Source organism: Fundulus heteroclitus, chromosome 7 (assembly GCF_011125445.2).
Source record: "Fundulus heteroclitus isolate FHET01 chromosome 7, MU-UCD_Fhet_4.1, whole genome shotgun sequence".
In the NCBI taxonomy this organism is placed as follows: domain Eukaryota; kingdom Metazoa; phylum Chordata; class Actinopteri; order Cyprinodontiformes; family Fundulidae; genus Fundulus; species Fundulus heteroclitus.
Window position 1 is genome coordinate 38,774,945 of NC_046367.1, and position 19,030 is coordinate 38,793,974.

General features: G+C 41.8%; 1 protein-coding gene across 4 annotated transcripts in view; it reads right to left on the reverse strand.

The window, feature by feature from the left end:
* Positions 1-19,030, reverse strand: part of hdac4 (histone deacetylase 4) — a 181,775-nt gene that overhangs the window by 69,280 nt on the left and 93,465 nt on the right. For 3 of the 4 annotated variants that reach the window (XM_012876174.3, XM_036139604.1, XM_036139605.1), the window contains 4 exons: positions 6,762-6,962; positions 6,516-6,661; positions 5,893-6,043; positions 1,574-1,694 (listed from right to left, as the gene is read on the reverse strand). In XM_012876174.3, the coding sequence (XP_012731628.2) occupies positions 1,574-1,694; positions 5,893-6,043; positions 6,516-6,661; positions 6,762-6,962 (619 nt within the window). Of the gene's footprint in view, positions 1-1,573; positions 1,695-5,892; positions 6,044-6,515; positions 6,662-6,761; positions 6,963-14,727; positions 14,933-19,030 lie in introns of those variants that run through there. The other variant, XM_036139606.1, reaches the window with a different exon arrangement.

The window sequence follows — 19,030 nt, forward strand, 5'->3', positions numbered from 1 at the left end:
GCTTCCTTAGTCCAGATCTGATAGAGAAACTCTAAAAGACTCATATGGAATCATAGCAAAAGGTGTTTCTACAAAGAACTGGCCTCAGGGAAAAGTTACATTTACAGAAAAAGTAAAAGAAAAAAATGTTTTTCAATTCACATGTTCACATTATGTGCTTCTTTGTGTGGATCTATTTCCTAATCCTGAAATACTGCACTGAAGTTTCTCTCTGTTACCAGACAAAATGTTGCAAGTTCCTTGTTACAGGTATATCTACATCTACGATTAGGCTTTTCAAAAAGCAGCTCTGGATGATTGTCAAGCCTCAAGAAGCCTTTACCACCGGGTGCCTGTGGGTTTTTGTGGGGGCTGCTGCAGGACTATGGGCCACTTGGCGTGACACAAAGTGTCCTTCTTGCCCCTGATCCTGTTTGCAGTGTTCACTGACTGGCTCTCCCGCTGTGCTCAGGGTTCTGGAAACCCAGATCATCATCTTTGTTTTTTTTTTTCAGACGAGGGTCTGTTTGGGTCTTGGATCAGTTTGTCAAACCTCAGGTAGCTGGATTTAGGGATGGCTCCTGTCTGACGCTTTTTCTTAACCGGAAAACGGTGAACTGTTATGATAAAGCATGGCTCATAATTTACTCGTCATGAGATATAGATCATGATAAAAAAGAAAAAAGGCTGAAGAATGCCAAGAGGGAGACAGAAGTCTGGTTTTCCCTCCTAGTCCTCTTAATCCTGCAACCTGATCTTAAATACGTGGAAGACTAAGTTTAATGGGCGGATGCATTCGAAGAGCTGAATAATAATCGAAGGAACATTTATTGCCTGGTGTTGCCAAGTTGACATAAAACTTAACACCTATAAGTAACACAGAAGGTTGCATATGAGTGAAGCACTTCCTCTTGACTCTTCTTCTGCTACCATCTGTTGCATAATCAGGTTTTATTCTGCAGAAACGCTGCGGGTCCAAAAGCAGAACTGCAGATACTCTCATGTATCTCAATCTACGTCATAATGCAATTTTGTTCACACCAGAGCGAGTTCTGGTGTCAAAGATTTTGTTTTGTTTGTTGTTTTTTTTGACAAAAAAATTATACCAAGCCAGATATCAGGTAGATTGATTTTTAAGAGCTTCACAAAAGCTAAACTTGGCATTGTGTTTATACTGAACCGCTTAAATTTGATATATTAAACATATGATTAGATTAATTTCAGATGGACAAACGTGTTTATTTTGTAAAACATAAGAATCAAAAACACAAAACAGAATCTGGGGACTAAAATAAAATAAATTTAAGGAAGATCCTTAAACAGACGTTTTTTCACATGAAAAACTTGGCATCAAAAGCTTTCATGCTCCCTATGGCACGCACTGGTCCTTAGATTTAAACTAAGGTTCGGTTACAAACAGCAGCAATCTAAGCAGCCGTCTCACACAGAAAGGTAAAGAAGATTAAGTCAGGAATTGTTTTAAACTGCTTAAATCGACTCTGTGAGGGACTTGATTAGCTCCTCTGTGCTAAAGACAGCAAGATATTGTTTAAAAGTTCCTTTGATAAGTCTTCTGGTGGCCAGTCATACTTACCCATACCAGTAGCGTGGGTCGCTGGGCAGACAGTGGTTTAAACTTCGCTGAGCCAGGGCTTTCTTCTTGTTCAGGACGAACTCCTGAAGCCGCATCTTTACTTCTGTGCTGGCCACAGCACCTGGACAGAGGGCGGGAGATTAGGACGTGCATGAGTAAATATATCAGACCCTCGCTGCCAGACAGAGGTGCACAGCACTGGGTTAAATAACCAGAATATGATTCCACAACCACCAAGTAATTTGGCAAAAAAAACCAAAATTATGCTGGAGCAGGGGGATTTACTACCAGACTGCCTCAGAAAAGCTCCTGAATCGAGCCTCCGCCTCAGTGTTTGACACAAAAACGAAGGTTTTAACAACTTCCATCCATACTACGCACAAATCAGGGGGTGCATTGCCATCCCGTGCTCTCCTCAGTTTCCCCTCTCGTTTCACAACTTTACAAACAAATTATCCAGGAAGTGGGAGACGAGGGAGGAAAAGCAGAGATGCGGGCAGAGGAAATCTCAGCGAGAGCAGGAAAGGCTCCAAAAGCGCTGCTTCTATGGGAAAATGACAGTGGGAGTGACAAGAGGTGATGTGTCAGCCTTGAGAGAGGAAGTGGTAAATTCGGCATGTGAAAGTGACAGGGGCTAATATATGTTCTCTAAATCACGCCGCAGCTGTAAGTGCTGACGTCTCAATGCGCGTGCCTCCCCACTGAAGCAAATTGGCTTTTATGAGTCTGCCTTCTATGCAATTTAGTGCAGTACTTAACAAAGCTTCTCCTGTTTACAACCCAAAGCTCTTTCCATAGACGTCAAACACTATGTTCAATCTTCCCAGAGCAGAATAGAGACTTTACTGGCAAAATCTATTAACTACAGTGTACTCAAAATATTGAATGACACGTCTTTCCTACAGGAAATAAAAGCAGCAGCAGCACCGACTCCCATTTACGCATCAGCTTCAGAACGCGTTTGGGCCGTGAATCCCAGCACTGTGAGGGCACTCTGCAGTCGGATCATTATGACGACCACAAAAAACATTACTTTGGTTTCACAGGTTTGGAAAAGTTGACCAAGGAAATTTAGGAATAATATGAAATCAATTTCCAGGACACAGACCAGTGTGACAGGAGAGAACAGGTGTCATCTAGTCTTTGTTTCTGGATTTCATGGCTTTGTTTGAAATGTTTCCCGTTTTTTTCTCCTCTTTGTGCCAAAAGCTACTTAAAGGCAAAGTGTATCTTTTTTTAAACCTGTGGTTACGCGATTTAGGGCTGGATATTGTTGTTAGAAATTGAATAGATTCGATATTGATTCAAATGCTTCAAAACTGATGTGAATAAAAAAGTTGAAGCATTCATAATTCATTAGAGTAGCTGTTGATATCTTTTTGATATTTATTTACTTTCCTGCTGACATGAACAGCCATAGTATGTATTCTGAGAGCTGGTATCAGAAACGTTAACATTGTTTTGGAATAAAATATAATAAAGCAGTAGCACAATAATATTTGTGCTCAATAGGCAGTCCAAATGTCAACATTACAGTAGTGTATCAACATTGCAAGCCTAAACTTAAATTAGTCTTCTTTCCTCTATGTGACAATTGCAGGCATTTTCTCTTTAATCCTAATTAATTGATTACTTCAGGACCACACTGCCCTGTTTCTAAGATAACGGCAAAATAAACTTCACTGTTATACTGAATTAACGTACCTGTCCAGCAGAAAGCTGCATCAGTCCTGAGTCCACGCTCCCTCATAGTTAACTCCAGTCCACCTGGTAATAATAGCTACGCCAATATAGACTCTCGTTCCCCCCCCCCCCGGTAATTACTTTTTTTTCTCTTGGCTACTTTCCCTTCCCTCTCGCTGGGCAAAGAGTATGGATGGTCTTGATATAGAAGACAGATGCGGAAAACGCGCATGTCTGACAGTTTGACTCCTTTCGGCTGCTGAAATCAGAAATAGCGACGCAACATGGCGCCTCCCAGTGGACGCATCGACACCTATGTATTTGTAAACTGCTAATTCATAAAAGTTATGAATAGATAGATTTTGCCAGAATATGTATTTATGAAAGCAATACTTAATAATTGCTAATTAAAAGCTAAATTAGTAACAAACAAGCCGGACTTGGTCTCCAGAAAATCCGACAACTTGTAAATGAAATGATAAGTGATGGTTACATAAGGGTCAGTTGGTCTGGAAGGCCAAGCATCACATCTAAGATCAACTCTCTGGTGACTTCAATGACTCCAAAACAATTTGCTTTACCAATGTACAGCTTCAGAAAGGCAACTTGTGTCGTGTGTTTGCGGGCGGGTATGGCAAATCGTGGTTCCAGCATATGAATCATCTTCTCCTTACGCTAAAGACAGCAGTAAACTCAGTAATCTTCAGTGTGTGAACAGAGGTTGGCCACAGTTTGCAAAGAAGAAGCTGTTATCTTGCATCCGTCTTGAATGCACAGGTTTAGCCGCGGCTTGTTGCAGACATATCTGCTTGATGTCGTGTTAAGCGGTTGCGCCAGTTTGCCAGGTTTTTACGGTACTTCAGTACTGCAAACCACAGGTTACATGAGTCTGTACTTTTCTCTATTTCCTGTGTTACAGATTTACACTGGAACTCAAAAATATCTCCAAACATCTGCTGTTAAATTTGATTCAAGTTTCTGCAACTTGCTTCGGTCGCCATGTTGTTCTCACCAAGTCCAGTGCAGCTATGAGGAGTCAGCACCTTAGCAGAAATCAGGGACTGGATAATGAGGGAGAAATTCTCATCAGCTTCAAGCTAACCACTACTTAGAGCATTTCCATAAAAAAGGTCCATTTCCACCATCTAAACCAATCCTTTCAGGAATCTGGGCTAACTGGTAGTTCTCTCGGGTTTGTGATTAAAAACAAAAAGCCAACATCTTTTTCCTGGTAAGATATGAGAATGTCTTGTGAGCCAAAATGTAAAGAGGAGGAACAGCTTTTGGTAGAAAGATTTAACATCTTTGTGTGAACTCCGCTGATCTGTTAAAATATTCTAACAGTTTGAGTGGATTGTTTGAAACGTTTCTTCTTACATTTCACGCTCAGACTGCAGCCTCACTTGAGTGTCACACTGTAGAAAGGGAGGCCGAGCGTTCAGTAATCAAGCACCGCTTTAGTGGAACCAGACACTGCCTACCTCTACATCCATTTGGCCTGAGTCTTATTGTTTGGAATTGCTTTTACATTGGACTGACTGCAAATATGACGGTTGCGGCTAAAATGCATTAACCGAATGGATTTAAATTGAAACTGCTTTTATGTGCGCTGCACTTAGATAACCTTTGTAGTGGTTTGATGCAGGGCAGATGAACTGAGCTGCTCCGAAATGAACAGAAACCGATGGATTCAAACTGGTCTGAACTGAACTAAATGGAATTGAACCAAACTGCAATCAATTGATCTAAACTGAAATGGATTCATCTCAAATAGAGGGGGTTTAAACTGAATTAAAACAGAGCTGAACTGAAACTACATGAACTGGAATCTGCTGAATCAAACTGCACTGATCTAATTTAATTTATTGGACCATGAGTCCGGAATAAAGTTTATCTATCTATCTATCTATCTATCTATCTATCTATCTATCTATCTATCTATCTATCTATCTATCTATCTAAAACAGTGTTCATTTAAATTTAACTAAACTGTGTAGAAGGGCATCAAGCTCAAATTGTCTAGATAAGTTCACTTATAATGTATAGGGATAGCCTTTTTCTCTTTGTTAGGGTCCCAAAGCAAGTGAGCCAACTGGAAAACATGCAGATATAATTGGTTCAACTGAAGGTATAAAAGCAAGAAGAAGTACATCCCCATCAATCAGTCTAACTTGTAGAAAATTCTGTTTATTTTGATTTAGTTACATTTTGTAGCCTGAGTTTATCTTCTAAATTACCATGTAGTTGGCCTAAAAATGTTGCATATTTTTGTTCACTTGACCCTCCGACTGTTGGGCAAATGCAACATGAAATGCATTTATCACTTAACCTGATTTTGAACATTTGGGCCGAGGACATGTTTGCCTCTCCGGTGTCGCGCTCCTCTAACCTTGCCTTGGCGGTCTCGTCCTGATGCTCCCTGTGGCGAATGTGTGAGGTCGCACCGTTCTGACTTCTGGGGCCAGAGCTGCAGGTGCTGTGACAGAGCGGCTGACCGAGCCAAGCTGTCTCACACCTGTTGTGATCGTTTCTCATACTATTTCAGCGCAGATGTTAGCAGGAGGCCGGTGCTTCCGCGCTTTCACCGCGTCCCCAAAACGCTGTTTTTGACTGCGTTCTTCAGAGCTGCCACTTACTTTCTTGTCCCCTCTCCTTGTTTTTCAGCTGCTGGAGCTTCTGTTCCCGCTGCTGCTTCTCCAGCTGCTGCTCGTGACGCTGCTGCTCCATCTTCCTGTGATGCTCCAGCAGCTCTTGTTGATGCTTGAGGGCCAGCAGGTCCTGTTGATGCTGCAGGGGAGAGGCACAAACGGGTTAGAGGAGGAGGATAAAAGACAAGGAACTTATAGGGTTCTGCAAACTAGCAACCGGCCACGAAGCCGAAACAACAGAAATGAAGCAAAGTGTGGGGGCAGTAATGGAAACGGCAAATTGCAGAGCCTCAAAAAAAAAAAACACATTGTAGTTATTTTCAGCCTAAACTGATCAGATCTTTTGGCTGTGTGGTCGCGGCGAACCCAAAGGGAGCTTTTCTTTTATAAAAATTCACACAGAGAGGGTTTATGGGGCCAATGTTCTCCTGCTGCCAACAGATCAAATTACACCGGCGTACCCACTAAAACATACACATACATTTGTTTTCTTTTGCCCTTCACAAGGTGCTGACTACAGCGGCGTTGTGGCTGTATCCGAGGAATAAATCCCAGCTCGCCCGTTGTCCCGCGGCCCAAACACGGCCCCCCTCCCATTCGGGTCGCCTCACCTTAATGTGTTCCTGCAGTTGGGCTTCATGTTGCCGCGACAGCTGCTCGTGTTGCCTGTGAAACTCAGCAATCAGTAGTTGCCTCTGGAGCTCCTGCTTGTGCTTCAGAGCCACCAGTTCTTGCTGCAGGTGCTGGTCCTGACGGCCTGTCGGGGGGGGGGGAGATATTAAACGGCGCATCACTTCGCGGGTGTCGAGAGAGGCTCGTATTGGGTGAAACGGGCCAGGAAGGTCTACGGGACTCACCAACAACCGGCCCGTTGCCCGGCTCCGATGACGCAGGGCAGGCTGCGGAGGGGGCTGGCGCGGGGTGGGGCTGGGAGACCAGGCCGAAGGGAGACTGCTGGTGGTGGTGGTGAGGGTGGTCGACGACGCGCAGGTCCATGGGGAGGATGGCTGAGGTGGCAGAGGGAACCTGCGAGGGGAGCGCCGCCGTGCTCACGTCCACTGAACAAAGAACAGAGGTTTTTGGGAGATTAAACGTCTGACATCGAAACCAAATCCCACGAACCGAAAAAAAAAAAAAAAAAAAAAAAAAGCTGCTTTGGCAGCAGCAGACTTTGCGGTAGAGTGGTCGCATGTGGGGCTGGCCCACTTGGGATTTATATCTGTGTCATGTTTGTACACAGTAGATAAGAGCATTAGCTAAACGGCAAAACATAAAATGCATGCATGATTTTGACAACAAAAAAACATAAGGACCAAAAATATTAAGCAGCTTGAGTTTTTTTATTTATTTTTTTATTTTGCAGATATTAAAGTCCAACAATAGACCCAGGTTGTAGTGTTTTTGCAGATTTCTGCCCAGGTCCCGCTTGAAAATGAGATCCAGATCTCAACGGGGTTTACCTGGTTAAATAAAGGAAATAAAATAAATAAATAAATAAAATAAATAAATAAATAAAAAGTAGGCTTAGTCTTTGTATTTCAACACTGATTGTGTGCAGCAGAAAAAAAAAAAGTTTTTCATGACTAAATGAATGTAAGATGCCTCCGGACTGCCACAGCTTTGAGGGGATGTTCATTAAATACTGAATATCTAAATTAGATGCACATAATGGACACAACATGCCATCTTTTACAGGTTACAGCAAAAGTATAGATGTTTAAGTTGGCAACTTCATTTAATATATGTATGTAGAAGGGGAATTGGCAAAAGGAAGGAAATATTGGAACACCCAATAAGGACCAGGAGCAGATGAGGGTGGACCATCAAACAACTTCTAACTTACAAAAGTGGAGGGAACTATGACAATGACAACCTTGGTTGTTGTTTTTTTTTGTTTAGTTTTTTTTTTTCAAAACAACCAAAGAATAAACCATTTTGGAAAAGAAAAACATTGAATTGGGGAAGAAAAAAAAATCTGGGATATCATTTTCCTCTAAACATTTCTATTTTGTGTTTTTGCCGTACGTAATAGGACTAAAAAAAAAAAAAAATGAAGGAAAGACACAAACTACAGAAAGTCAATGCCGCTGACTGCAAGAGAATGGGCTGAGGCATTTTTGAGAAAAAGTCATCTTTTCAAGGTTTATTTTTATTTCATACTTAACACAAATGTTGTACAATAAAGTCCAGATGCATCTCAATAATCCAGGTAGAGAGCCTGTATAGGCAGGTAGGTAAGGACGTACCTACCGTATTCGTTAATAAAAAATAAGGTTACAAAAAGAAATCAAGAAGTGTGGCTCAGAATAAAGATGCAGAATAGATAGAGTTTATGTTCTGTCCCCTCTTGGTCTTTCAATCTGCCACATTTAATCTGCTTTGAAGGAATAATCCATAAAACAGCGATAGCAGGAGCAAACAACCAGGGGACTGATGCAATCAGATTATTTCACTCCAACAAGTAAAACAGCAGCTTATAGTGCTGCATAACCACACGCAGCATCAGAGAAACATGAAAAACACAAATTCTGTGCTCGGTTTAAAGCCTTGAGCTGCACGCTGCCTTGCCACATGAACTAGCAACTGCTATTATTACTGTTATAGATGATTTCTATAAACTAGAGGCAAATATGACAGTTAAACGTGAAGTTAAGAGACCAAGTTGATAGTAATGATTAAAATTGCAAACTTAAATAAGTCTTGACTTGCTGTCAGTGTTTCCTGATCAATATGTGTTCCGTGGAGATCTACCCTCCACCGTGCCAAGCCCTCTGCCAGTGATCAATACCCCCAAACCAATGCAAAGCACCCTGAGCCTATCACGCGCCGCCTGCTGTCCCCAGTGACCAATGAGGTTGAAAACCGAGGGGCAGCTAACTTGCTGAGGTAGCCAATGACATCTTTGGTACCGGGCAGGTTTTTAGCGCTGGAGGGAAACTTGACACCACCCAACGGGACAGCAGGGAGAGAAGAAAGGGTGTGGCCAGGCCAGACATGCTGGTGCTTCGCTGATGCATATCGCTGAGCTTGTTAGGACCTGTCTGAGAGCTGGACATTAGAAGGATTTGTTATTCGGTTAGGGAAATCCGTAGAACACATTACTTCTTAGAACTTCACAGCTGAATTAAGATGCTGGGCTAACTAAAGAGTAAGCTCAGAGTTGTTTAATTTTTGACCAGGGTAAAAAAAACTCTGTCACTTCCCTTTTAAAAAGCCAAAAAGAAGAGAGCGCCATTACTAGAATTCACCTATTTTCACTGTGACTGTCACTGCAGACCAACCGTGCTGTTCTTAGTGAACCGTGTTTGATTTTCAGTTCAGCGCCTCTCACATTGATTGCGTGCACATCCTGTACATCTGATCATAGACGTGCCATTCAAATGCTCACTTAGATGACTAATGGATACTAAACATCAAGATCAAACCAGTAAAGCCTTGTGTTTGCCCATAGAGTGAGTGCCAATCTGTGCGCTAAGGTCGCTATTATTGTACAAATTGTCCAAAATAACATTTGCCGGATGGTCACAGAGGGGTGAACATATGCAGCTCTGACAGCAGCTGGGAGGGGCCGCAGCGTAAAGACTGGGCCACTTGTATGTGCCATGGGATGTGGTCAATTATCCACAGTGGCAAGTGCAGCTTGTTAAGAATAAGAATAACGAATGCTTTCACATCACACTGCTGGTAGCCATAGAAAACGTTAATTAACTTGCTGCTAGATACTTTTCTGACAAAAAAATTTGCAAGAGGCGTCTGAAAGATCAATAACTATAGATACAAAGTCCTTAGGTTGGCCAGCCAAACAGAAAGTCTATCAGTTGACATGCAATGGGATATTTAAAAAAAGAAAATTCACTTTATACTCCAAAGGAAAGGTTTCAAGAAGAGATACAGGAGACCAGCTTACACCTTCATGTCTGGGGCTCATAAAAGCTCAGGCTTGCTATGGTGAAGTCATCTTTCACCACACAAAGTCACAAGTTTACAACCTCTGGACAGCATTTCACAAAAGACTACTAAGTTTGACAACAAGAGTTGGTTTAATACTGTGCCATCTTGATATGCCCTTATTGGGTATACGCATCTAACGCTGTGACTTCATCAAATCCCAAAGATAGATTCATTCTGATTTTTTTTATTACTTCTTTGAAGTAATTACTATTAATATTTTCCTTACATGGTGCAGAAACATGTCATAAGCAGGAGCTTGTTGAAACCTAAATGAGGTGTCAGAGTTGTGAATGGCTAATAGTTAGTCAAATGTGTAAAGCTTGATTTAGTTGATCAACTCAAATTGAAACTGTTCATATCAGGAGGATATACAACTATGTTAGCAAATATTAACAGTGCTCAAGGTCACAACAAGCCGTTACATTTTGTCCTGCCGAACAACGTCTGTGTTTGTAAGTTATGTTATGTTGGTTTAGCATGCCGATTGTTTTAATCTGCCAAACCAGCTGCACCTTGCCAGTTCGTCAAAGCTCTGCTATGAACAAAGTAACCTTCTGGCTTTGCCTTAGTTGTGCAGAACTGTTAAAGGATGATACATTGCTGTGTTTTCCAGGAATCATAGATCTCACCATCTACTTGTGAATTCAGCCCATGTGGCAGATTGATAACAATGATTACATCTTTCCGCCACAGATAAGGGAACTACTGTCAATAATAACTTCAAAGAATATAACTTCAAAAAATCTAAACTATCCTGTTAAAGAAAAAAAGCTTTTATGTTTTTAACTGGTAACAAGTATGATGAAGTGACTAAATGTGCTATTCTGGTTGGAAAACAACCGTAATCTTGCATTCACCCACTCAGTCTCACAGCCATGCTAGAATGAAAACATGAATGGTGCCACCACGGTTCAGTGATGAGATTTTCCTGCATTGACAACTCCAATTAAAGCTTATGAAAAAAACTACATTTTATTTCCCCTTAAAGCACAAAATAGAAATTATGTTTAAATTTGCCAGACTGCAATTACCTTAGAATTTACATTCATCTGCTTAAGTGATACCTGGAAAAAGTATCCATCCTTTTCATCTGCCTATGTGTGGACTTTCTCTTTAACTTTAGTTAAATTATTAAGAAGTAATTCCTTTTTTTAAAACAGCAAAGTAATCGATACAATTATGCAAACTGTACACACCAAAATAGGCTGTAATGTCTAACAAATGGCTCCATAAAAGATGCCCCAGAGAGACAATCATCATCTGAAATGCATTTTACCCGACCATCAGTAACAATTCCCAATCTGAACTTTAAACTTTGTTTTAATTCAACAATCAAACAAACATTTATCATGAAAGAAAGATATGTACAGGTTCCTTGATGTAGTGTCTCCGCATCTAGTTTAAAATAAATGGATTGTAAAATAATCTGGCTAAAATCAATCAACAGCTATGTTTACATGGTCAGAAGTAATGGAAATAAACGGCCAATCGGAATAAAAATCCATCATGTAAACAAGCCAATCAGAATATGATGATTGAATTAAACTCAATTGGGATGAAATTTTATTCTGAATGAGACGGATGGTTTATATGATTGATGATCCGTTCATCGTGCATATAAACGCTTTTCGTGCTCAAGTTATTCCCAATGTGGCAAACTGACCTGAGCGCGCATGTGTGTCCGACGTAAACGTGACGTTTCCGGGTGAGTGGCGGAAAAACGTCGCAAAGCAAAACTGTCTGTGCTCATGATAAAACTTTTCTGTTCGAAAAAATAAAAGAGCTCAAAATTGTTGGTTACTCTGTAACGTTTCATCCGTAATTGGAAGCTGGTGCAAGTCCATCCTGGGCGCTTTGCCATTTTTTGTTGTCTAGCAAAGATTTGCTAAACAATTTCTTTCTTCTTCTGTGATTTTTTTTAGGGGAATTTGATAGAGTGGTTATATTCTGAATAAAGCCAGGTGCATATACACTCACATTATGATCGAATTAATTGATTGTGTACCCATATAAACGGTACAATCCGATTAATCTGAATACATTTAAATCTGATCATGTAATTTTGTGCATGTAAACATAGCTACTGGCAAAGTGATTGGTGCAAAAATAGGGCTCTGCCATTTCAGAAAAAAAACATTTATTTACAATACTTTTGCTCACAGTGCAAAGAAGACTATGATTAACAAATTTTCCTCAGTATTTATTCTTTAATATGATCTCACAACCAAATTCTGCTACTTTTCTTTCTGGGAGACGTTTTATTCCAAATCAAGGATTTAGGATGGTTTCTTGTAAACATTGCTTAGTGACGAACAAATCTGTGGTCAGTGAATACCTGCAAGGCCAAAGCGAAACAAAGCAAGCAACACAGGAAGAATCTCAGATGGAGAAAAAGAGTGGGGTGGGGTAATCACCGCTCCAACTAGCAACTAACCACATTGGCCGAGAAATAAAGACGGCGAGATAATGCTGTGAACAGAAGTCGTTTGAGACTCAGCGATGGAGAGTGACAATCCCGCTGTTCAACATCAGTTAAAGACACAGATTTTATGGTGTTTTCATGACGCAACAAAACGTTTGAACTGTTTGCTGTACAAATCTGCATCGTTTGTGCACAATGACAAAGGAGACACCCCCTCTCCTTTGTAAAAAACAGCCTCAAGGAGCACATTTACAGTAAATACAGGTTTGTCTGAGGCAGCAGACATGCAGGGGAACCAGCATCTATCCGGGGAGGATATTAGCCCGGTTTACAAGCAGTCAGTGAAAGCGACATCGGGTTAATGTTGCTGTGCCAACACGAGGACAGGAGGTAGCAGGAGATGACTCAGAGTGACGGCGCTGAGCTTGGCAATGCAAACACTCCAGCTGCAGGAGGAGTTCAGAACTTCAGACCTCGTGCACTCAGGTCCGAGGCCTGGCAGACTCACATATGCAGTTGTGCAATTCAATAAGATAAAATATTATCAAACTGATATCTTATTTCATCAAATGAATTCAAAAAGTGAAACTTAGACTCATTACACGCAGAGTGATAGGTCCATGTCCTGGAAAGGCCTGTGGTGGCATTTAAACCACAGACTTCAGCTGTGGTCTATGGCTGGTGGATCTCCACCAAACTATTGAATCGTCATTGTGATACGATGCTGTAAAGGTTTTGGTGGTCTGTGGCGCTTGTGCACTTTTTTTCTACGGCACTTTTACAATCCACCTAACTTTCTATAAATATGCTTGCATATAGCACTCTGAACAGCAAGGCCACTGCATTGATGATACAGAAAACAACATTTTTGTGTTAAAAATGATTGTAAAACAATCTGAATATTAGATTTTAATTAGCTCTAGACCATAATCAAATGGATTATGTAATATAAACACGTCACTGTGTTATGAATCTGTAAAAAAAAAGAGAGGATGTTTTTGAATTTAATTACTAGAATAAAACTTTTTGAAGAAGTTCTAATTTCTCGCCATTCACCTACAGGAATGTACACAGCAGCTTCTGTATGTGTGCCAGCAGCTGACTGAATGTTTAAGCTCTGGTGGTTTATTAAGGTATTGAAGGTGGATGTGAAAGAATAAAAATTGTTTATTACTAGACAAGAAAGTGGCTTTCCTCTCGGGCAATTTTTCCTGAATCAAGGTGCAAAAGAAAGCAGACGTCAGTGAAAGCAAAACCAAAGCAACCATCCAGGGCCCTTATCAGTTTCTGTTGGTCCATCACTCCATCTCTGACTCAGCCCATCCCGCGTTCCTCTCAGCATAAGACTATGGATCACGCAGGCCGGGTTATTTATAGCTCAGGATTCCCAGGGGGAGATCCTCGCCCCTCTGGGTCTCCCCTGCATTCACAGAAAAATCCCTGCGTGTTTACACACGGCGACCAGAAAACTGCGTCTCCACACTTAGTCACAGCTACAATGCACTTGGAACAAATGTCGACACAATGTGTGCATAAGCCCTTTGCAGATGGAGAAGTGAAAATAATCGCTGACATAACAGCTTAAACCAAGCCGTGCCAAAACAAACCCCAGGTACTCTGGGAGGATGGAGGCAAACGCCATGGCGACTGGTGGGATTGTAGCCAGCGGTTGGCTGGACATTGGAGTAGGGGAGGGGCCTGGGGAGGAGGGTTGACCAATGGTGGTGGGCTGCGAGTTCAACTCCACAATCAAGCCGCATGTGCTGCGTAAGCTCCAGCGCTGCGCCTCAAATCCTGGGCCGGGTAGTTAGTGATAGTAAGTGTTATGGTGCAACGCCGCCTCTTTGTTTCCCTCTCATCTGCTTTCAATTTGTTATGAGGAAAGCAAGCCTGCGCTCCCAAGGTCTGACTCAAGCAAATCAAAGAGTCAAAAAAAAAAAAGTCTCCAAGACAGCGACATTTGCAGCTGGGTAAACATTTGAACTCCTGACGTTAAATGTCAAAACCGAGAGAAAAACGTCTCAGACAAATTCTGCTCTTTGTGCACTTTCCTCCAACCTAACCCATGCATCAGACGGGGTGAACTTTCCGAACCTTTCATATGCATCTCAGCACACTGAGGCATAAACACGAGCGGCCTCGTGTGTTTAGAGCAGACTGCATGGAGGGACGGGCGCAGCCATCTGCCTCGTTCAGCTGAAGGCTGCTGGAAGGAGCGTCCATACATCAGTACCATTCAATAAAACGCTGCCACCGCTCAGAGCTGCGCACCCACACGCGCTCTTCTCCACAGCACAGACACGCTCAGGAACACACGCACTGAGAACGAAAGCGATTCACTACAAAAGAAACTAGAAAAGAACGCCGTGACAAAAAAAAAAGAGGGTGTCCAAAGCAATCAGTACAGAAACTCCTTCTAGAGAAGTCAAAGTGCAGGAAAGCGCTCTCACCCATCAGTTGTGCTGAGCTGTCCGCTTGTTGCACTTCGGTGTGAGAGTGTCGCTGAGGATCTGACTGGGCGATGCTTAAAAAGTGCTGCTTCTCTCTGGTTCTGTTTAGCTGAAAGAGACAGAGAGCGGCGGTCCCCGAAACAGGAACAAATCTCTGACAGTCTGTGTCGCCTCTCTGCCTCCTCTCACTGAGCCTGTTTTGCTCTGCTCTCCAGCTGCCTCGCTCTCTCTCTCTCTCTCTCTCTCTCCCTCTCTCTCTCCGTTGGTCTGGTCTCCTCCCACTCCCCCTCCCTCCCTCAGTGACATCACAGGGCAGTCTCAGGCATGTTAAGGATTTTACAAGCGTCACTCGCTCCTTACCTCCTAATTCACCGGCTGACAAAAAAAGAAGAAAAAAAAAAAAAAAGAGGCAGCGTCAGCTTCTGGCCACATTCTCAACCAAACAAACCCCTGGCTTTTGTACAGGGCCTCTTCATGTTTTGACTGAGCAGTTGCACTTGCTCACATTTAATCTTCTACTTGTTGCACGCGCGCACGCACACACACACACACACACACACACACCTTCCTGGCTTTTTGTCCGTTTTAAAACCTCCTACACAACAGGAACTCGGCACACAGATAGCTGCTGTGAACTTGACTCAATAGATGCAGCTCTCCCCGTCCAAGTGAAACATTTTGCAACCACTGATTCTGACTGCATTAGGTTTGTAAATGGTTCGAGCTCATTCTCAGCGTCCTCCTGTCGATAAATAGGGGGTAGATTTTTATCTTACTTTATTATAATGCAGACTGGAAGAAGAGCTAGTCAGAGCAGCTTCGTGAAGCAATTCTTAGAAAACAGGAACCAAAATAAATCTGAGAGGCTCTTCCTTCTGCTCATGTTGGAATTAAAATAAAATCTGCATCCTGTGTAAAAAAATTTGTGCAAGTTGTAATGAATTGCTGTGGCGACCCGTGATTAAGGACTCACAAAAATATAAATTGAGTAAATTTCATTCTGATGGGTTCGTTTTTAAAGTTTCCACTCTATGCTATTTAAAAGATTAAATAAAACATTGTTCAAATCATTTAATGTTTTCTTGGTTAATCTTGTTTATTATTATAATTGTGGATTTTATTTCAAATGAAAATGTCTAATTAATTAAAAAAAAAAAGTTCCTGAGTTGTCTTTCGACAAGTGAAAAAAGTCACCAGGAAGAATAAACAGCCTGCAGCGTGAATGGCCGTTTACTCAGTGAACGTATAATTGTTGATAAATTCACAGATCTTGATCATTAATCATTCTGACGAGCGGTTGCTTTCTGGTGGCTCTGAGCCGTGCAGGTTGTGAAATACACATGTTGCTGCTGGCAGCGAGGACTCCAGAGAGCGGTACATCGGGCGATTCTGAAAGTTTATGCAAATGTCCTCTCAAGAAAAAGGAACGGCAGCTGATTATGCTCATTTTCATTCTCATGGGAAGCAAAGAGGTATGAGGACAGTGTTCTCCTTCACTTTACAAGCCGAGAATACAAGGCAACGAAAATGAAACCAAAACACAGAATATAAAAGCTTTTCAGTTCTCAAGTACTAAAGAAGATGATCTGAAACAAGTAACCAATTAGACTGGAGAATCTGTCACATGGGCTTGTAATCTAAAAAAAAAACATGTTATTTCATAAGAGGACAAAACTCAAACCAGTTTTACTTTGTTACTTCATTGTGTTCACTGATTAACGCTTCAACATTAAACAGTAATCCGCTTCTCAAGCCAGCTGCAGTGTTGTGGTTTCTCTCCACCCGTTGTCATGGATTCAGCTTCTTTCTTCTCTAAGCTGAGCTCACAGCTAAACCAAGTGATCTCCAGTGATGTTCAACACCAACAGCTAAAACTCTAGCTTTGGTCTAACCCAAACGCTGACCAGGAGGACCCGTTATCACCGGGATGAACCAGGGAAAACGCCAAAGATGAGTTTCACTTCCACAAAACTGCTGTGAAACGGAGATTTTGACTCCAAACAATCTGGTTTGAATTATTTAGCATTATTTCAGTGTCTGTTATTCACACATGTTGACAGCTTGAGATCTGCCATTGGAGGCAAGCATTCAGAGTCAGAATGCCTTGCGGTAATGAGACGTGTGGACACAACGTCTGCAGCATTTATGCTGCGTCCAGCTTTCCCTCCGAGGTAGCAATATTCTCCTAGACTCTAGAGGGCAGCGTTGTGCTGCTACGCCAAATGTGCAACATCCAACTAGGGTTCTCGCCAGCGAATTTCAGAGTAATGGACCGTTAAGGTGAAAGTTTCTATGTTTGAGTGCAACATAGAAAAGCCAGTAAAGCTCTTGAAGGTTCATCAGCGCAGCAATAAACCTCCTGAACAACATGAGCTAGCGTTAGCTGTTATTAGCTTGACGAACAGCCTTCTTCGAGCTGCACTACGCAACGCTCCCCTGCGAGAATTAGCACAGAGAAGCAGCGACAACACACCAGCCCACTTACCCTCAATTGGAATCGAACCCACAACCTTCCGACGACTACTCAACTGCAGAACCAAGGTGTCGAGTCCAAACCAACACCAAGTGTAAAAGAAGACAGACACACAGTCAAAGAACGAATACCATTTCTTCTTGCTACACATGTGGAACATCTCTACAATTTGCCATTAAGGGATTTGGGAACATTTTATTTTTAGTAAGTCATATTTGGGTAAACATCTGTGTCTTGTTTGGGACATTTCTAAATGCTGTTAATGTTGAGCAGCTCCAAAATCTTTCCTTTTGCAACAGGATTATATGATTTTTTTTACTAATGCAAGTGTCATGAGGCCAGAAGCTGCAGTTTAGAACAAAATGACGTCTACCGATAACTTTTCACCAAAATGTTTGTTGTTACTGGGGAGAAAGGCTGAGCAGTATATTGCAAATATAACATCAACAGAATCTAAGTGTGTGCAATATTCATATTGCAAAGGAGTGTTTGCAGTGCAATAATTGTTGACGTATGTCTTCCATGCATTTTGATGTTATAATGCTATATGCTAATTTATTGTTGAGCCAGTTGGACAGAGTCTCATTGCAGCAGTTGCTCACAGCGGACACAAATGGCATTGATCAAAAGGTCACAGAGAAATGCAAGCACAGAACAGAAAGAGGGGAAAGAACAAACAAGGAATATGGCACCTGATACTGTTGCACATGTGCATTTGGAATAACTTGAGCCTGACAGGCGTTTAAATGCACGTTGATCGAATTATCAGTCTGCATAAACCACGTCTCTCACTCAGAATACAATTTCCTTCCGATTGAGCTTAATCTGATCATCATATTCCGATTGGCTTGTTTACATAATGCATATTTTATTCCGGTCGGCCGTTTATTCCTCCAGGCGAACCAGAACCAGGATCAGTGGGAACAGCCATTTGCCATGACCGACTCTGGGTTTGGGAAGAAAGAGCAGAGACACAAAGAGCACAGAATGCAGAATAACTGACCCAGGAGTACTTTCTATAAGGGAGAAAAATAAAAACCGAATAGCAGCAGTAGCTCCTTTAGTGGCTTCATCTATTCTCTATTTGTCCAGGATAATTTTATGCAGTTATGGAAGCTGCAGCCACTGTTTTATGAGTCCGACTTAGCCTAAAGAAAATGAATGCCTCCCGTTTTCAGTCCATATGTATTCGGACCAACAGATTGGGCTTTGCTGCTCTTCTTGAGTTTAATAAAAATCCCACAAATATTGGGGGGAGTTTGCTTTGATAAATGAACGGAGGTGATCTTGCAATCTCTTCTATTGGAATCTGAACTATTGTGTTTATCGACTTGCAGAATGCATGTGTTATAGTTCTGGGAAAATTAACCAAAATTGCAATCAGTCGGCCAGACCCCAAAGAGAAACTGGAAAATCGGTATTGGCAGGTTTACCCTGATCAGTGCATGTCTGATAGGAGCTAAACCCCACAGCCACAATGTTTCTCCATTATCGTAACTTTACCTCAGTATGACAGTGGCCGGGCAAAACCCTTTTAGCACAAAGGATTTAAAATGGTGACTGATGTAAATGAACATAAATCCCTAACAAAAAAAATGCTAAGTTGTTTTAAAAGATCCTTAATCCTATGAGAAAGTTTAAAGTGAGCAGCGAAAGAAATCAACAACACAGGCAAGATGGATAAGTTCACCCATATTGTGATATTGAAGCTCAACTTTTATCGCAGACGGGTCTGATTGAAGTTTCAATGAGGCAGAAAAAATGATTCAGGACTTTTCGGTGTAAGAAGAGCAGTTGCTGCTCCAAATAAACTAATTCTCTGAAAAGCAA